Source organism: Mobula hypostoma, chromosome 8 (assembly GCF_963921235.1).
Source record: "Mobula hypostoma chromosome 8, sMobHyp1.1, whole genome shotgun sequence".
NCBI classification, from domain to species: Eukaryota; Metazoa; Chordata; class Chondrichthyes; order Myliobatiformes; family Myliobatidae; genus Mobula; species Mobula hypostoma.
The window spans coordinates 23,397,984-23,415,945 of NC_086104.1; the positions used below are offsets into that span (position 1 = coordinate 23,397,984).

The 17,962-nt window shown below is 42.5% G+C and overlaps 1 protein-coding gene across 1 annotated transcript in view; it reads left to right on the plus strand.

Annotated features, from left to right (window-relative positions):
• The window catches only part of ryr2a (ryanodine receptor 2a (cardiac)), an 801,439-nt gene that overhangs the window by 391,379 nt on the left and 392,098 nt on the right, over window positions 1-17,962 (plus strand). The window contains exon 23 of the mRNA XM_063055593.1: window positions 2,863-2,946. Within this exon, the coding sequence (XP_062911663.1) occupies window positions 2,863-2,946 (84 nt within the window). The remainder of the gene's footprint in view (window positions 1-2,862; window positions 2,947-17,962) is intronic.

The window sequence follows — 17,962 nt, forward strand, 5'->3', positions numbered from 1 at the left end:
AGTTCTCTGTAATTTAATGTGCCCATCTAAGAGCCTCTTTATCGTGTCTGCCTCCACTACCACTTTGGCAGCATATTCCAAACACCTCCACCTCACTCTCTATAAAAACAAAGCTTGTCTCACACCCTTCACTTTAAATGCTTGCCCTGTAATATTAAACATTTTAATTCTTGGAAAAAGATACCAGCTTTCTACGCTATCTTCATAATCACATAATGCCTGCATATCTCTTCCTGAATTAAATAGTATAACAGACATCACCTGGTCTACCCCTGCTTCAGTTTCTCCTGTCCTTGTGTCCTAATGTCGGTTCAGTAGTTTGGAATGTGATGTATGGCCATCTCAGATTTAGTAAAATTTATGTCCAACACACAATTGTCACACATGGTTGCATGTAGAATTAGTCTGTTGGTTTTCAAAAGTAACAAAGATAATTTAATTTGGTTCCCTCTTTGTTCTGATTGGCAGAATTACAGCTTTGTGCTAATATTATGTTGAGTACAACTCCTCCCATCTTGATTGAAAAGGCTGTCTCTGTTATAGGAGTTAAACTGGACACTGGAGGCTATAGTAGAACAAAGGTCCCTATGGAAAATCCTGGCAGTTCTCGGCAATGTTTCTCACCTTCTGCGTGCCACCTTGGCTGAACAGAGGAGCACTTTTAGTAAACAAGGTCTCAGCCTGTAACATCGACTGTACCTCTTCCTAGAGATGCTGCCTGGCCTGCTGCGTTCACCAGCAACTTTGATGTGTGTTGCCAGCACTTTTAGTAATAGAATAAGACAACTGCACTGCTCCAAAGAGTGGATTCTTATCCTCAGCCATTAGCCTCTCTAATGAGTTAACATATAGCTGGGGAAGTGACGCCCTCCTGTTTGAGGTTACTTATTCTTTCTTACTTCGCTTCTAATATTTGTATATCTGTACACTTGTAATGCTACTATGACACTGTAATTTTCTTTGCGATCAGTAAAGTGACTACCTTACTTTCTGAGGTATCCATTCCATTTTCTGTCTTTTTTTAAATTTACGCTGCCAGATAGATCAGCTATCATTAAAAGCCATTCATTTCTGTCTCCCGCTAGCACTGGCATCAGTCATGTCACTGTCCTGCCTTGGTCCTTGGCCTGGAGCAAGTACAATTCTCTTTGTCACTTCCCTTCTTCCCAGCTTGGGGCAAGCCAGTTTTCTGACTTTTCCAGTTCTCCCTAAAATCTTAACTGTTACTCTCCGCACAGGTGCTGCCTCACCTGTTTTCATTTTAGATTTCCAGTGTCTTCTATTTGATTTATCAAACCAAAATTGACTGTTTTGCTAAGATTAACAGAGAGAAGTAAGTAAATGGGCAATTTTCAGCAGTATGCTCCTGGTGATGAAAATTTCCGTTGCATAAAATATCAAATAATTATTGTTTGCATTTCTTAAATAAGTTAGCAGTCACTTTTAATAAAAAAATTCTAAATGAGTTCAGGCTGTTGATTTACTTAGATTGCTTGATTTTTACCAGCTGTCAATTCCTTGCAAGTTCCTAGACCCTCTGTAATGTGACTGGTCTGTTTCTGAGGCAGGGACTTTTTTGAAGTAATGAAACTGTTGCTTGGTGAAGTCAATGCAGTTCATCACTATGCATCACTTGCTTGAAATCCATAAAATGAAAATTATGTCATAACACTGCAGGTAGTGCAAATTACCACTGCATCTTGTGACTGAAGGACTAAAAAGCAATGCGAACAGTTTGCTATAATTAAGTGGGAAAATGCATCTCCATTTAGATAGAAACAATTGCCTAGCATTAAAATATAAAAGGAAAAGACTAAATATTTGCAGTGGAGCATTTGTATGAAATCACAGTTGTCTATTTAATCCGGTTGTGGCAATCTCACAAATTTCAATTATTACTTCAGTATCTGGAATTAAGCCGACTTAGACAAAAGAGATCAAGAGACTGCAGATGTTTGAATATGAAGCAGCAAACAATTTGTTGTAGGAGCTCAGCAGGTCAAGCATCATGTATGGGATGACGTGAATTGTTGATGCTTCGGGTCGGAACGCTGCATCTGGAGTCCTGGTTGATCTGCTTAGTTCCTGTATCAGATTGTTGATCGTGTTTGTGTGTGTGTTCTCTGTACCAATGTGACATGATGAGACCCTGTAAAAACCTGTACTCTTTTAAATTAATAAATTGTAAAAGTGTTACTTTAGAGATGACTTTAACAACTCCATAATTAAAATAAGGATTTTATGTTATAAATACATCTTTTTTGTTGTATGGAACTAGATGAAAGGCTTTAGCTTAGAATTGATTGTTGAAATATAACCCACATATTCATACAGAGTTTGGTAATGCACACTGAACAATGGGACTGAAAATTGATAGGCTGCATGCTGACTGCTGAATGGTTTTGTGGTTTTATTTTTTTATTTATTCATTAGCAAAATGTGGATATTTCTGGCAAAGCTGCTCTTCGTTCTAATTTTGCTTTCACAATTAGCAGCTGGCGAGACTGCTGAAGACTGTAGTTGAAAACAGCCCTGTGATCTGGTGATACAAATGGGCCAGTCAGGCCATGATAGCAAATTTCCTCCCCTGAAGATCAGTAATGAACTTGCCTCTAGATCTCGGGATACCAGTTTAGTAGAGTGATTGGTGACAAGGAGTGGCTGAGGTGATTAACCTGCATGCATTGAAGGGGGAGTGGCTCAGGAGGAAGAAGCAGAAGGATCTGTTGGTGGGAAGAAGCTGATGTGAGACACCTTGGACTTGTTGCCCAACAGCATGTGCTTCTGTGCCATCAGTACCACGTAGTGGCGATTCTTGGTGTAGGCTGACGTGTTACTTATTCCTCCATGTTTACTTTGCAGAACCCTACTGGCTTTGGGCTGCCATGTTGGTATTGCTGATGACCAGGCAAAAGAGAAGGTGAAAAAGTTAAAGCTTCCCAGAAAGTGAGTACATTGAGCAAGTGTGAATGTGAGTGTGAGTACATCTATGCATGTTCTGCTTCCGCTTCCTGAAACCTAAAATTCCACAGTATAGATTTTTTGTTTTCCTTTCCCAGTGTAACATAGATTCGGGTATCTTTAATAACTTGTAAAATTCAAAGCACACATAATTTGCTGAATGAGGTTTACTTGAGATTTTGCAACACTTGTTCAGAGAGACACGTTGACAAAAGTTGCGTTTAGAGTGGAAAGTGATGTTAGCTTGCTGCGGCTAATCACTTCAATGCTGTATGTTTGAGTGCACTCTTTCCCCACTTTCCCTTCCTTCTCATTGAGTTCCAGGCTGATCATCTAACAATAGGTTGGTTTTAAATTTTTTACCTTGTTTAATTTTTGTTCTCTTTCCCAATTCTGTTCTTCCTTCAGCTTCCACAGTCTTAGCCTGCTCAGCCTAAGTAGAGCCTGATTTTTATCATTTGAGTTTTGGCACTCATTCTGGCTGCCAAAATGCTGAGCTCTGAAAAAGCACCCTGAATTTTAAGCTTCTCTCTGTCTCCCTGTCTGTCTCCTTCTATCTCTTTCTTTTTCATTGTCTATCTGTGTCTATTTCTCTCTTCTGTTTCTGACTCCCTTTCTCTCCTCCCCTTCTCTCCTCCCCTTCTCTCCTCCCCTTCTCTCCTCCCCTTCTCTCCTCCCCTTCTCTCCTCCCCTTCTCTCCTCCCCTTCTCTCCTCCCCTTCTCTCCTCCCCTTCTCTCCTCCCCTTCTCTCCTCCCCTTCTCTCCTCCCCTTCTCTCCTCCCCTTCTCTCCTCCCCTTCTCTCCTCCCCTTCTCTCCTCCCCTTCTCTCCTCCCCTTCTCTCCTCCCCTTCTCTCCTCCCCTTCTCTCCTCCCCTTCTCTCCTCCCCTCTCTTCTCCCCTCTCTCCCCAACTCTCCACTCCTTCCTCTCCCCTTCCCCCTCTCTCTTCCCCCCTCTCTCTTCCCCCCTCTCTCTTCCCCCCTCTCTCTTCCCCCCTCTCTCTTCCCCCCTCTCTCTTCCCCCCTCTCTCTTCCCCCCTCTCTCTTCCCCCCTCTCTCTTCTCTGTGTGTCTGTCTCTCTGTGTCTCTGTCACTCTTCTCTGAGTCTGTCTCTCTGTCTCAGTTTCTCTCTTCCTCTCTCTTTCTGTGTATCTGTCTCTGTCTCTCTCCTTCCCTGTGTGTGTGTGTGTGTGTCTGTGTTTCTTTCTCTCCCCCATGCTCCCACCCCTCTAACTCAGGCAATCACAATCTGTGCTAACTCTAGCATAGTATGAGTTATTATTGTAGAGATGAAGCATTTTGGGTGAGTGTAATGAAGTACTGTACTGACATGGTTTGTACTTTGTTGGAAAGAGCATTATCTTCCAAGGCCACTGAGCAGATTTTGTTCGATTGCTTGGCCTCCCATGATACCCTTGTTGCTGCAGAGATGGTGATAAGTGAGCTAAAATCAATGCACACTGAGTGAGCTGCGTTCTGAGGAGGAAAGCAAATGCTGAACACGTTTGTCTTGCTCATATCACTGTACAAACTCAAACCATTTACCCAGTCTGGCAGGTTGAGACTATAAACGAGAATGAATGCTTTTTCAAAAAAAATTGATATCAACCACCAATGATACTTTATTTACCTGCATGTAAAGAATATATTTATGATTTTGAGAATTCACACACAATGCCAACACTCCCAACCCCCTCTCCATATAAAGTCTACTGTACAATCTCTCAGGTTACTCACTGTGAAAAGGAAATTGCTTTTACTATTATTTTTAGCGACAGCAACATGCATATTTTCATTCTGAGGGTTGTTGAGATTGTGACTTGGTTATAAGCTCAGTATTGGTGTTTGTTGATGCTATACCAGACCTCCTAAAGGGGGTTGAAGACGATTAATTCGTCTTCTGGCAGCTTGACATGTTGGGGACCTGTACATCTCCTCCATCTGAATGGATAATTCTCCTGGTTCTCCTGATGCCCTTTTGATGAGATATGATAAGCGACAATGCCTGGTAAAGTATAATTAACAGAACAATTAGCCTGGTTCTGAAGCAAAGTAAAGATCAGAGAAGGCCTGTTGACTTGGTTTATCTATTTTCTTGCCTAATTCCACTAATCCTGACTGAAATTAATCCTTCATGTCCAATCTGGATGAAGGCTGAAGGAAAAGCCATCTGCAATTATTCTGCTTTGGATGGCATGAGGCTCCTTAGTTTTGAAATAAAATGATATTTGGGGGATTTACAGCTGAGAAAATCAATTGGGTGGCTCACATTTTATTCACCCTGCTATTGAATTGAGCTGTGAAGTTAATGGATGAACGTGGTTTAGACTTTGAGAATGCATAATGCAGTCTAGCACTGTGAACTCCAGAAGGTCTGGTACTGTCATGCACACTGGAAATGTGGCTGTGATAAAAATCATGGTGTTAACTTTTGTTTACATGTAGTGCTACTGGAAACAATTTGCATCTGGGTACCTTCCAATCTGATGGTATGAATATCAATTTCTCCTTCTGGTAAACAAGTCCCCCCCCACCTTTCCTCTTTCCCCACTCTGACCTTTAATTTACTTATTCTCACTTGCAAGTTATTTAATCCTCTTTTCCCTTTCTCCTATGGTCCACTTTTCTCTCCCATCAGATTCTTTCTTCTCCAGCCCTTGACTGTTTCCACCTGCCTGTCTTCACCTTCCATCTAACCTCTTTCCCCTCTCCCCATGTGTATTTATTCTGACATCTGCCCCCTTCCTTCTCAGCCCTGAAGAAGTGTCTTGGTCCAAAACGTCAACTTTTATTTTTTTTTCCCATAGATGCTGCCTGACCTGCTGAGTTCCTCCAGCATTTGGTGTGTGTTGCTTTGAATTTTGAGCATCTGCAGACTTTCTCATGCTTGTGATAACAGGTCTCATTGGGTAATATCTGGAGGTGCCACAATCTCCTTTGTAAATGTGCATAAGTTACAAGAATATACATTGATTTTCATTGAGCCATAGAGATGTCTATCACAGAAGTAAGGCCTTCAGTCCATCATGTCGATGCCAAACCTTTGCCCGACCACACTAATCCCATTTGCCTCCATTAGGACAGTATCCTTCTATACCTTGTCTATTTAAATGTCTAAATCTCTCATACATGTAGTAAATACAGTTGTACAATTTATTCTTGGTGCTATTTATGACTTGTACAGGCCTTCTGCCACACTTTGTCAATTCCCCTAAGTCAATTACTTTCTGTTCCTTTCTACCTCATACATTTATCTAGCTTTGCCTTGCAAATTGTTTCTGATGGTGGTCATAAAGTGCTGGAATATCACTCCTGGTTTTTGTATCTTATTTATACCAGTTTCAGTTACAAAAATATTGGTTCAGTATTTTCACATGTTCCAAGATACAGTGAAAAGCTTGTCTTGCATACTGTTTATACAGATCAAATCATTACACAGTGCATTGAGCTAGAACAAGGTAAAACATTGACAATGCAGAATAAAGTGTAAAAGATTCCAAAAATTACTGTGCAGGTAAATGATAACCTGCAAGATCATAACGAGGTAGAGTCCATCGTAGTGTATACTAGGTGCATTCAAGAGTCTGTTCCGTGTGGGATAGAAGCTGTTCTGGAGCATAGCTTCAGGCTTTTGTATCTTCTACCTCATGGGAGAGGGGAGAAGAGGGACTGTCTGGGGAAGGTGGAGCCTTTGATTATACTGGTGAGTGATATACTGATTATACTGTGATGTGCTGAGCTGTGTCCTCAACCCTCTGCGGTTTCTTGCAGTCGGGTGCAGAACAGTTGCCATGCCAAGCCATTGTGCACCCACACAGAATGCTTTCTATCGTGCATTAATAAGCATTGGTCAGAATCAATGGGAACATGCTGGATTTCTTTAGCCTCCTGAGGAAGTCGAGGAGTTGGTGAGCTTTCTTGGCAATGACATAGATGTGGTTGGATCAGGACAAGCTGTTGATGATGTTCTCATCTAGGAACATGAAGGTCACTACCCCTCAACCTCAGCACTGTTGATAGACAGGAACATGTGTGTCACCTCCTTTCAGAAGTCAAAGCCCAGCTCTTTTGCTGGTACTGTGGAAAAGGTTGTCGTCACGTCACTAAGCTCTCTGTCTTCCTGTACTCTCACTTGTCTTAATTAAGGGTGAGACTAATGTATTAAGTATAATTGTTTGACACTTATGGTGTCAGAATGCCATCATCGTAAGTGCATGGAGATGGATGAATCAATGGAATTTCCAAATTGACACCAACAGTATGATCAACATTTATGGCAGCATTTTCAAATACTCCTGGTATAATTCTTTCCATTCCCTCACACTAATCTGGTTCTCACTTCTTTGTATCCTGGCCACCTGCCTGAACCCTTTATTGCAGCAGCCTCCATGTGCAAAGAAATATCTGAATTCCTTACTGGATTTATTAGTGGCTTTCATCAAATTATGTCCCCCACTTTTGCACTCCCTTACTCTGTCTTAAATAAACTAAGAATTGCAACAATGAACCCTGCTCGTAAAGCTATGCATAATAAAAAATAATATTCATGAACATCAGAGGATATTATTGGCTTAGCGGCAGTTATAAATTATTTGCTTTTTAAGCTCATGGTTTTTTAGCAGGACTTCAACCCTTTATTAGATGAGAGTTCTTGAACTCTTTCTGGTGCATCTGTTGTCCTTTTTTGTTGAAGAGTGTAGGTGGCCTGACATGATGCATATTGACATAATTATTAAAATATGAGAGTTGTTCACAACTCAGATTTTTACTTCTGTCGGCTTGTTTTTCTAATATATAGGGCTGCATGACATACTGAATTAACAAAAAGAAAGGTGTAATGCGCAGTGTTCTGTAAAACAAGGTTGAAAACCTTGCAGCGGTTCAAGAAGGCAGGTCATCACCACCTTCTCAAGGGCAACTAGGGATGAGCAATAAATGTTAGCTTAGCTGGCGACACCCACATTCCTGTAAATGAATATAAAAAAAATCTCTACAGAAATAGGTGAAAGTTGAATATTAAATTCCATGTGATCTCTGTGTAACTTCTTCAAAATTCTTCACTTGATGTACTCATGAAGGGTTTTGGCCCAATAGGCGCTGCCTGACCTGCTGAGTACCTCCAGCATTTTGAGTTTGTTCCTCTGGAGTTCCAGCATTTGCAAACTCTCTTGAGTTAATGTATACAACAGGAATTCTGCAGATGCTGGAAATTCAAGCAACACACACAAAAGTTGCTGGTGAACGCAGCAGGCCAGGCAGCATCTCTAGAAAGAGGTACAGTCGATGTTTTGGGCCAAGACCCTTCGTCAAGACTAACTGAAGGAAGAGTTAGTAAGAGATTTGAAAGTGGGAGGGGGAGGGGGAGATCGAAAGTGATAGGAGAAGACAAGAGGGGGAGGGATGGAGCCAAGAGCTGGACAGGTGATTGACAAAGGGGATGTGAGAGGATCATGGGACAGGAGGTCCGGGGAGAAAGACAGGCGGAGGGGGGGGAACCCAGAAGATGGGCAAGGGGTATAGTCAGAGGGACAGAGGGAGAAAAAGGAGAGTGAGAGAAAGAATGTGTGTATAAAAATAAATAACGCATGGGGTACAAGGGGGAATGTATTACTAGTTTTTAGTTTTGCACTTTCTTGCTGAGTCAGAGCAGTTCAGAAAATACCCAGAATGTGTGGGCTGTCTTATGAGGAAGTGGACAGGCAAGGTTTGTATCCACTGGAGTTTTGAAGAGGAATATGTGACTTGATTAAATCCCAAGTCTTTTACTGAGAGTCAATGACCAGGGAGAAGTGTTCAAAAATAAGAGTTTACCTACTTAAGGCAGACATGAGGTGAAATTCCTTCTCTCAGAGGTTCTAGTGTGCTTGTAACCCTTCCTCAGATGCTGGTAGAAGCAGAGTTTTTGGATATTTTTAAGGCATAGCTAGAGAAAATCTTGATAAGAAAAGGAGTGTAAAATTGCTTTGTGTAGACTGGAAAGGAGAATTGAGGCTATAATTTAATGGTGAAGAGCAAGTTCAAGAGGCTAATATTTCAAAACATTATCTAGACTGGGTAATGTGAGCCGCTGTAATTTTGCATCTGATTTGTACTAGTTCTGGTGAAAGAGATAATCTGTCAGATAATTAAAAATGGCATATATGCTCAATCTGGCAGTTTTTTTCAATATGTTTTCTTACAATGTAGAGTGGCCATTAAGTTTATGCTGTCTCTCAGAGAAGTGCTATCATTCCCAATAATTTATTCTCCCTGACATGCTTGTCAACAACCCCGATTCTCATGCCATCCACAAGCCAAGCGGTAATTTGTGAAGTCAGTTAACCCACCAGCCATTGTGTCTTTGGGCAAGGGGGGGAAACCAGAGCACTGGGTGGATCCAAGGGGAGCCTAACAGCAGGGAGAACTGTCATGGGGTACACAGAAGATATGAAAACTTAACACAGAAAGTGCCACAGACCATGATTGAACCTGGGTCTCTGAAGCTGTGAGACATCACTGCGTCAAGCCTCATTATAGAACATAGAACATAGAATAGTACAGCACAGTACAGGCCCTTCGGCCCACAATGTTGTGCCGACCCTCAAACCCTGCCTCCCATATAAGCCCTCACTTTGTATTATATCACTTTGTGGCCGGCATTGCCCATGTCTAGTTGTTTTTTTTAAATTCCAGAACTGAATATAGGTAACATTGCTACAATAGTGAGCTATAAAGACAAGTCTCTATTACTGACTCAGGTCTCTCAGTTACTTTTTCTTTAACTGCTGTGTCACAGTAAGGAGCGGTGGCAGAGTATAAAGTCAGGAAAGAAGATATCAGGGCACAAGACAAAAGTCTGATCAAAGATCATAATTGTAAGGAGTGATGATGGTGTGTAAAGTTCAAAGAGTTAACAACCAAACTGAGTGTTTGCAGTTGTACCAGAGATGAAGATGTCAGTGCTCTGAAACAGCCAGCTGCTTCTGACATCCACGCTTGCAAATTAAGATGGGAAACCCAGTGTTGATCTTGCAACAGCACACTCTCTGCAGGGTGTGTTCTTGCATTCTTGGCTACTCCAATCAGCTTTGAATTACTGATTTGACACAGACTTTAACATTTTACGGAATACTCACCATGAAACTGTTTTGCTTTGTTGAGTAAGCATGGGTAAGTTTTGAATACTGCAGTAAGTCATAATTACATCTGACATCAGAAACTGAGAATTATCCCAAAATATAAAGGAAGCTCTGCAAAGTCCTCTGGATAGAATTGAATTGATTCACACAGAGTGGTGGGTGTGTGGAATGTACTGCCAGCGAAGGTGGTATACAATAGGGTCTTTTAAGAGACTTTTAGATAGGTACATGGAGCTTGGAAAAATAGAGGGCTATGCAGTAGGGAAACTCTAGGCAACTTCTAGAGTAGGTTACATGGTTGGCACAACATTGTGGGCTGAAGGGCTTGTAATGTGCTGTAGATTTCTATGTTTCTGTGATGCATGTTCCACATTTTGCTGGATGATTTTCTGACAAGTCGGCTAAAATTGGAACAGTTTTATCCTTCTCATGGTGTCTGTGAAGCAGAGAGCTTTGACATTACCCTTCAGCAGGAGTCCCAACCTGAGGACCATGGACCCCTCAGTTACTGGTAGGGGTCCATGGCATAAAAAAGGTTATTCCAGTTATAACAGCACATCCTTGCAACCATCTCTCCATCCTCAGTTTTTTCTATTTAATCTTTTATATCCATCTCCCTTGATTTTCATTCTAGATATTTACCGGATCCGCTATTTTGATTTATCCCATTCCTTTTAAAATATTAAACATCTTTGCCAAGTGATTCTTTAATGTCGTTCTCCTGCTGTCACGAAACCAGTTCCATTTCAACATTCAATGACTTGGGGCAACAGAGTTCTGTATGTTCTCAAGCTTTCGTGAAAATGCTCAGGAAGTTCAAGGGAGTTTGAGGAGATTTGGTACGTCACCAAAGACACTTGCAAATCTCTATAGATGTACTGTGGAAGGAATTGTGACTGGTTGGATCCTCCATACCAGCCTATGATGCAATGTGCACGATTGCAAAAGGCTGCCGAGGATTATAGACTTAGACAGCTCCATCATGGGCACAACCCACCCCAATATCAAGGATATCTACAAGAGGTGGTGAAGTCATTTGTTGAAGTGACCAATGCATCAACATGGCAACTGCTGATGAATTGAGGCAGGGGAATATTACAGGATGGAGAAGTGATGACACAGCCTAGACATCTTGGATGAGATGAGACAGCAAAATTATGAACAGGCTGGTTCAGTTTAGGAGAGCTGCCATGGAGATGGATGGAGTTGGTGATGGGGAATGGAGTTTGTAGAGGGGCTTCGTAGAGGAAATATCTGCTCATCCTGTGAAAGTTGGCAGGCCAGACAAAGGAGGTTCACCATCTCCTTCCCACGGGCAATTACAAATCAGCAGCAAATGTTGGCTTTGCCAGTGTTAAAAAATTGACTGAAAATAAACCTGTCAGCAATTTAATGTTAATTGAGGCATGTAGCTGGTGATGTCTCAGTAAATACTTTATCATTTAATACTTTTAGCAAAAACACTTCAACTGAGTCCTCATGATCTGTTGCAGCTATGCCCTCGAAAGGGGCTATTCCCAAGCAGGGGCCAGTGCAGCTGTCTTCTCAGTCGATGCAGTCCTTAGGAATGCATTCAAACTCCACACAGACAGCAGATGAGATCACGATTGTGAGATTACTGCCTCTGCGTGCTAGCAGCTCCACTGGTGTGCCACTATACCACCTTAGCATAAATTAATGTTAAATCGAACAGAGGAATGTTGGACATTTAAATTTTTTCCCTCATTTCGATAGGTAACATGCGCATCTGTTGGCCTGTAGATTGGGAGAATGAGGCAAAGCAAGAACCAGGAACATTTAAATCCCTTCAAGACTGTGCCTAGTGCTTTTTTTGATGCATAAGCACAGTTGCTGCTCTGCTATGACATGGTTTATAATGGCAGATGTTCACGTTTACCCTGCAGCATTCAAAATTTGTATTTAGCAATAAGCAGCAATACATTTCTAACACTTAAGACCAAAGTGATGATCTGAAACAATATAAGAGGCATAATGCTTCCAGGTCCACTTACTGATGAGTGGAAAATGAAAGAAATCTCAGAAATAAGGAGATACCCCTTAGGCAACGAGAGCATATGAAAAATAAAATTATTGGATGAAGAGTTCCAATAAAATCTGACTGCTTACCAGACTTTGAAGCAATGCTTTCTTGAGGTCTTTGAAAGGTTGCTAATAATTTGCAAATGGTGTTCACCAGGAAATTGACCATGCTTGCTTTAGGTCTATCAATAATAAAGTCATTCAACGATCTGCAGGCAGTAACTTTAATTTCTCAAGACCTTCTACAGGAAATGAGCTGATATATTTATTTGTATGTTTTCATTTCTTAGGGTTTGAGCAACACTGGCATGTCGAAGATACACTCACCATCCCCAATGTATCTCATATCCCCTGTGACCAGATAGGTTCCCCCTCTTACTCTCTCCTCCACACCCTCTCTCCTCCGACCCCCTCCTTTCCCACTTCTCTCCTTCTCCACCCCCCTTCTCCACCCCCCTTCTCCAACCCCACTTCTCCAACCCACCTCTCCAACCCCCCTCTCCAACCCCTCTCTCCTCACCCTCTCCACGTGCCCCTCTCAATCCCTCACCGTCTCTGTGCCTGTCATTCTCACTTCTCTGAAATTCAGCTGTGAGGTCTATGTTTGGACCAATGTTATGATGATCACTCCAGTTCATTTGCCCTGTGAAAACCCAAACTGGGAAACAGTGAGCAGGTGGCTCTTAATGTTCACTGCACCAATAATTCAGGGTGCATTGATTGAGCAATTATTTGCCCTTCTTTGTGAACAGGATGTGGTGTGCTCACTTGAGTCGAGTGTTGTGTTCTCTCAAGGAGTTATTCCCTTCATGGAGAATGCCTGTGCGTGACTTTGTTTAACATGGGGGGGAGGCAGCTGTACAGGCAGCCACCCCTTTACCCACGGTCCTTTACAGAGCGGGGTTAGGACCTAGTGGCAGGACATGCGAGATAACTGGGAACTCGTCACTTCTGCAGCCTTCCTCCACCGTCACTTCTGTTGTGATGTGTCATCATTTGCCGCCAGCTCCACCGTTGCAGCCTTGGTTGGATCTCTCTTTGTCTGGAACCTCCACCTTGACCTTATCACTAGGGGTGACCCTATCAGATGGCTTCAGTCTTAGGGTCTCAGGAACTCACAAGAAGAAAAAGAAGACCAGGATGCACCTGGACAACTTTTCATATCGTTGGGTGGATGCGAGTGTTATAATGGTGCTAGAACAGCTTAGCTAGATGCTGGTTCCAGGGAATAAGTCTCAGTCTGACAGCCAGACTTGGTCTGGCTTCATAGCTTTGCAGTATCCAGTTTTCTTGTTATCACACGGAATTAATCAGGTTGGCTGAAGACCAGCTTCTGTGATGCTGAGAATCTCAGGAGCAAAGGGAAATGGATTCTTGGCATTTCTGGCTTTTGATTGTGGTGGACACTTTAGTCTTCACCACTTGCCCATGACCTGCTGTAACAGAGAATGGGAATACTGTTGGCTCCTCCTCTTCCTGTTAACTGTTTAATTGCCCACCACTATTTCTAGATGTGGTTGGATTGCAGAGCTTTGGTTTGATCTGTTGGTTATGGGAGTGTTTTGCTGTATTTATTGCATGCTTCATAGGCTTTGGTGTGTTTTAACATGTGTGCCTCAGCTTCACCTGGTTAGTGCCTTATTATTAGCTATGCTGCTTCTGGTGTTGCTCTATGCAGTCCAATTAAATCATGAGTATCTCCCCAGCTTGATTGGGATGGCAGAGTGAGGAAGATTCTGGGCCTTGAGGACTTGTATTGCATTCGTTTTGAACTACCAGAACTTCTCTGAATTGGTCTCATTTGTCATGCCATACAATGTGATGTAGCATAAACTCAGTATGAAGTCAGGACTGAAGGACATCTGTTCATTGGTTACTTCTATCTGGGGCAGATGCGTCTGCAACAGGTAGGATGGTTAGGATGAAAGCAAATTGGTACACATCTTGTGCTGGTTCGCTCAATAGCACCTCAGAGGTTTCAAAGTACATTTATACTTTGATAATAAATGTACTTTACAACCCTGAGATTCATCTTTCCACAGACAGCCATGAAACAAAGAAGAACTATGGAACCTGTTCAAAGAAAAAGTATCAACCCCCTCCTCCGCAGGCAAAAAACAAAATAAATTGCACAGTGGCAAGAGAAAAAAAGAACAAAAGCACAGAATGTAAAGCACAAAATCAAAAGGCATACTTCAATTCAGCTCGATGTTCATTATCTGCAAGCCACCCCCAGTTCAAAATCACCCGAACTAGCAACAAGTAAAAGGAGCAACCAGGAAACTAGAAACACATCTTTTGTGAATTTGAGTCCAATCCACAAACTGCATTGATTAAACCTTGCTCTGGTACCAACCTCCGACAGCATCGAGGGAGAGAGGGTGATTATTCAAACACAAGGACTTTCCCTTGGGAACAGTGAGTGAGAGAGAGAGAGAGAGAGAGGCCATTTTATGCAGACACCTTCCTTTGGTAGCAGTGAGTGAGAGGCTGGTAGACAGTGCTGAACAGCCTCTGCACCGCCGTGATGATTTCAGTCTTAGGCGCTTTAATCGGTGAGATCAGCAAGACATTCTGATAACTGACCTTCAGAACTCAACCAGCTTGACTCTGCCAAGTGAATTTTATGGTTTGTTTGTGAAACACCTGACCAGATCCATCATTTTGTCTTCCCTCTTGACTACTTGCAGACTGTCGACTTCTGGTCAAAGGGGGTTCATCTGCACAAGTTTTTAAGATACAGTCCAATTCCTGACTTCACAATCTAACTTGTCATAACCATTGCACTTCATTGTCTGCCTGCACTTCCCCTGCAACTGAAACTTTGCATTCTGTTATTACTTTTCCCTTGTACTACCTTGATGTATTAACCTTGTGAAATGATATGTGTGGATGACAAACAAAATGAAGTTGTTCACTGTACCTCAATACATGTGACAATTACAAACCAATTATCAATTACCAGTTAAGGGAGTGCTCCACAGCAACATGGCCAATCTTGTCCCGAGGCAGGTAGAACCACTGCAGGTAGTGAGACCTGTGCATTGCCAGAATCAACACATAGAGCACCATCAATTTGCGGGAGATTGCCGGGAGAGGTGGGACATCTGCAATAGAGTAGCTCCTGAGCAGCGAGCCAGCTAGTTTAAATAATGTTAGCTATGCTAATGAACTAATGACACCTGTTAAACTCACCTCAACATGTCTTTTACAGTCTTAACCCACCATGGGCAATAGAAAAGTCACTGTTGCAAACAGTGCAGTGAGCAACACTGTCATGATTTTGACCCCTATTAGGCAGGGGTACACTTTAGTGTAGTCTGGGGTGACGTATGTTTTATATTTTATTTGGAACACTCTGCCATGGCGTGCTGTCGCTCGCGCTCTCTCTCTCGTGGTCGTTCGCACACTCTCAAGCGCTCTTGCTTGCTTTCTCGCTCACTCTCTCGCTTGCTTTTGCTCTCGCTCGCTTTTGCTCTCGCTCGCGCACTCTCGCTTGCTTTCTCTCTTGGTCGCTCTCTCGCTGTCTTGCTCGCGCGCTCTCTCTCGTGGTCGCTCTCGTGCTCTCTCTTGCTTTCTCTCGCTCGCTCTCAAAAAACCTGATTTCCGTGATATTGTATATAATTTGTGTGCATCAGGGAGCCACTATTAATATGCGGGAGACTCCTGGAGCTCCCGGGAGAGGTGGGATGTCTGCACACCCCTAGTCATTAGGATGAAGGCCTCCATGAGCATACTGCATTTGTCCACTTTTCTCTGTATTCCATGCCTCTGTAGACACAATCCATTGTTGTTCTCAGATAAAATTGAAAGGCTGACTGTAGTTTCTCAGCGGAGGGCTGTGAGCTACATCTGTTCCATGAGTAGTAACAATGAGAGCATCTTGTACCTGATGACTGTGACCTTTCCCGTGAATATGATGAAGTGCTGTTCCCACACAACTTCTTCCTGCTTTCCCTTGACGATATACTTCAGCCAATTACTGGTGATTGTCTTGACTTCTCTGAAACATATTTCTGGTGCCTTCAGGTATTCAGACCTGAGCAGTTTCTTTGCTTGCTCAATGACTGTGACATTCTCCAATGCTGAGTTGGAATTTGAGTGAACCGTCCAAGAACTATATTAATTTGCCCAATGGAGATATGAAGTGAAGGGGATGGTTTTAAACATTGCAGCTCTTGCTTAATGTGTTCTATCATTGTTACTAAAACAACAGCAGACAGAGACTTGTCAGATTCTGCTAAATTGGAGACATGCCCAATCTTAACAGCTGTGCCAGAAACACGCTGCAAAATGCTATTTTCCCTTTAATTGTTTCGATGAGTTGTTTTATTTTCTAGTAAATGATGTTTGCTCATTCATTGAATTCACACTCTTGTTGTCTAATTATTTCCGAGTACTGAGCTGGTCTAGGCAAGAAAACATGATAAATGTTTAGCAGGAGAGGAAAGAGTGGGAATGGAAATCATTTCTCATCTGATTGGATCTTAGCACAAACTAAGTAACATTAGTTTAGAACTTGACTCAAGTTGCTTTCCAGGATTTGTGGTGTTCCTGGAGTAACACATGCAAATTGCCGGAGTAACTTTGCAGGTCAGGCAGTATTTATGGAAAGGAATAAATAGTCGATGTTTTGGGCTGAGATCCATCGTATATGTTGACTTTGATACTCTGCTCCCAAATCTCCCATTGTTGGACTAAATAATTTATGGAGGACTAGAAGATCCTTCACACCACTCCAAAACAGTAGTTGCATCTTAAAATCTGCTTAACTTGCAGCAGAGTGTTTTGCAGGTCCTGATTACATTAGATAGATAGATGGGTACTTTATTGATCCCAGAGGAAATTACATAGTCATAGTCATAGTCATACTTTATCGATCCCGGGGGAAATTGGTTTTCGTTACAGTTGCACCATAAATAATAAATAGTAATAACACCATAAATAGTTAAATAGTAATATGTAAATTATGCTGGGAAATAAGTCCAGGACCAGCCCATTGGCCTCAGGGTGTCTGACCCTCCAAGGGAGGAGTTGTAAAGTTTGATGGCCACCGGCAGGAATGACTTCCTATGACGCTCTGTGTTGCATCTCGGTGGAATGAGTCTCTGGCTGAATGTACTCCTGTGCCCAACCAGTACATTATGTAGTGGATGGGAGACGTTGTCCAAGATGGCATGCAACTTGGACAGCACCCTCTTTTCAGACACCACCGTCAGAGAGTCCAGTTCCATCCCCACAACATCACTGGCCTTACGAATGAGTTTGTTGATTCTGTTGGTGTCTGCTACCCTCAGCCTGATGCCCCAGCACACAACAGCAAACATGATAGCACTGGCCACCACAGACTCATAGAACATCCTCAGCATCATCCGACAGATGTTAAAGGACCTCAGTCTCCTCAGGAAATAGAGACGGCTCTGACTCTTCTTGTAGACAGCCTCAGTGTTCTTTGACCAGTCCAGTTTATTGTAAATTCGTATCCCCAGGTATTTGTAATCCTCCACCATGTCCACCCTGACTCCCTGGATGGAAACAGGGGTCACCGGTACCTTAGCTCTCCTCAGATCTACCACCAGCTCCTTAGTCTTTTTCACATTAAGCTGCAGATAATTCTGCTCACACCATGTGAAAAAGTTTCCTACCATAGCCCTGTACTCAGCCTCATCTCCCTTGCTGATGCATCCAACTATGGCAGAGTCATCAGAAAACTTCTGAAGATGACAAGACTCTGTGCAGTAGTTGAAGTCCGAGGTGTAAATGGTGAAGAGAAAGGGAGACAAGACAGTAGCATTACAAGTACACAGATATACAAATATTAGGAGAAATAAGAAAGAATAAAAAA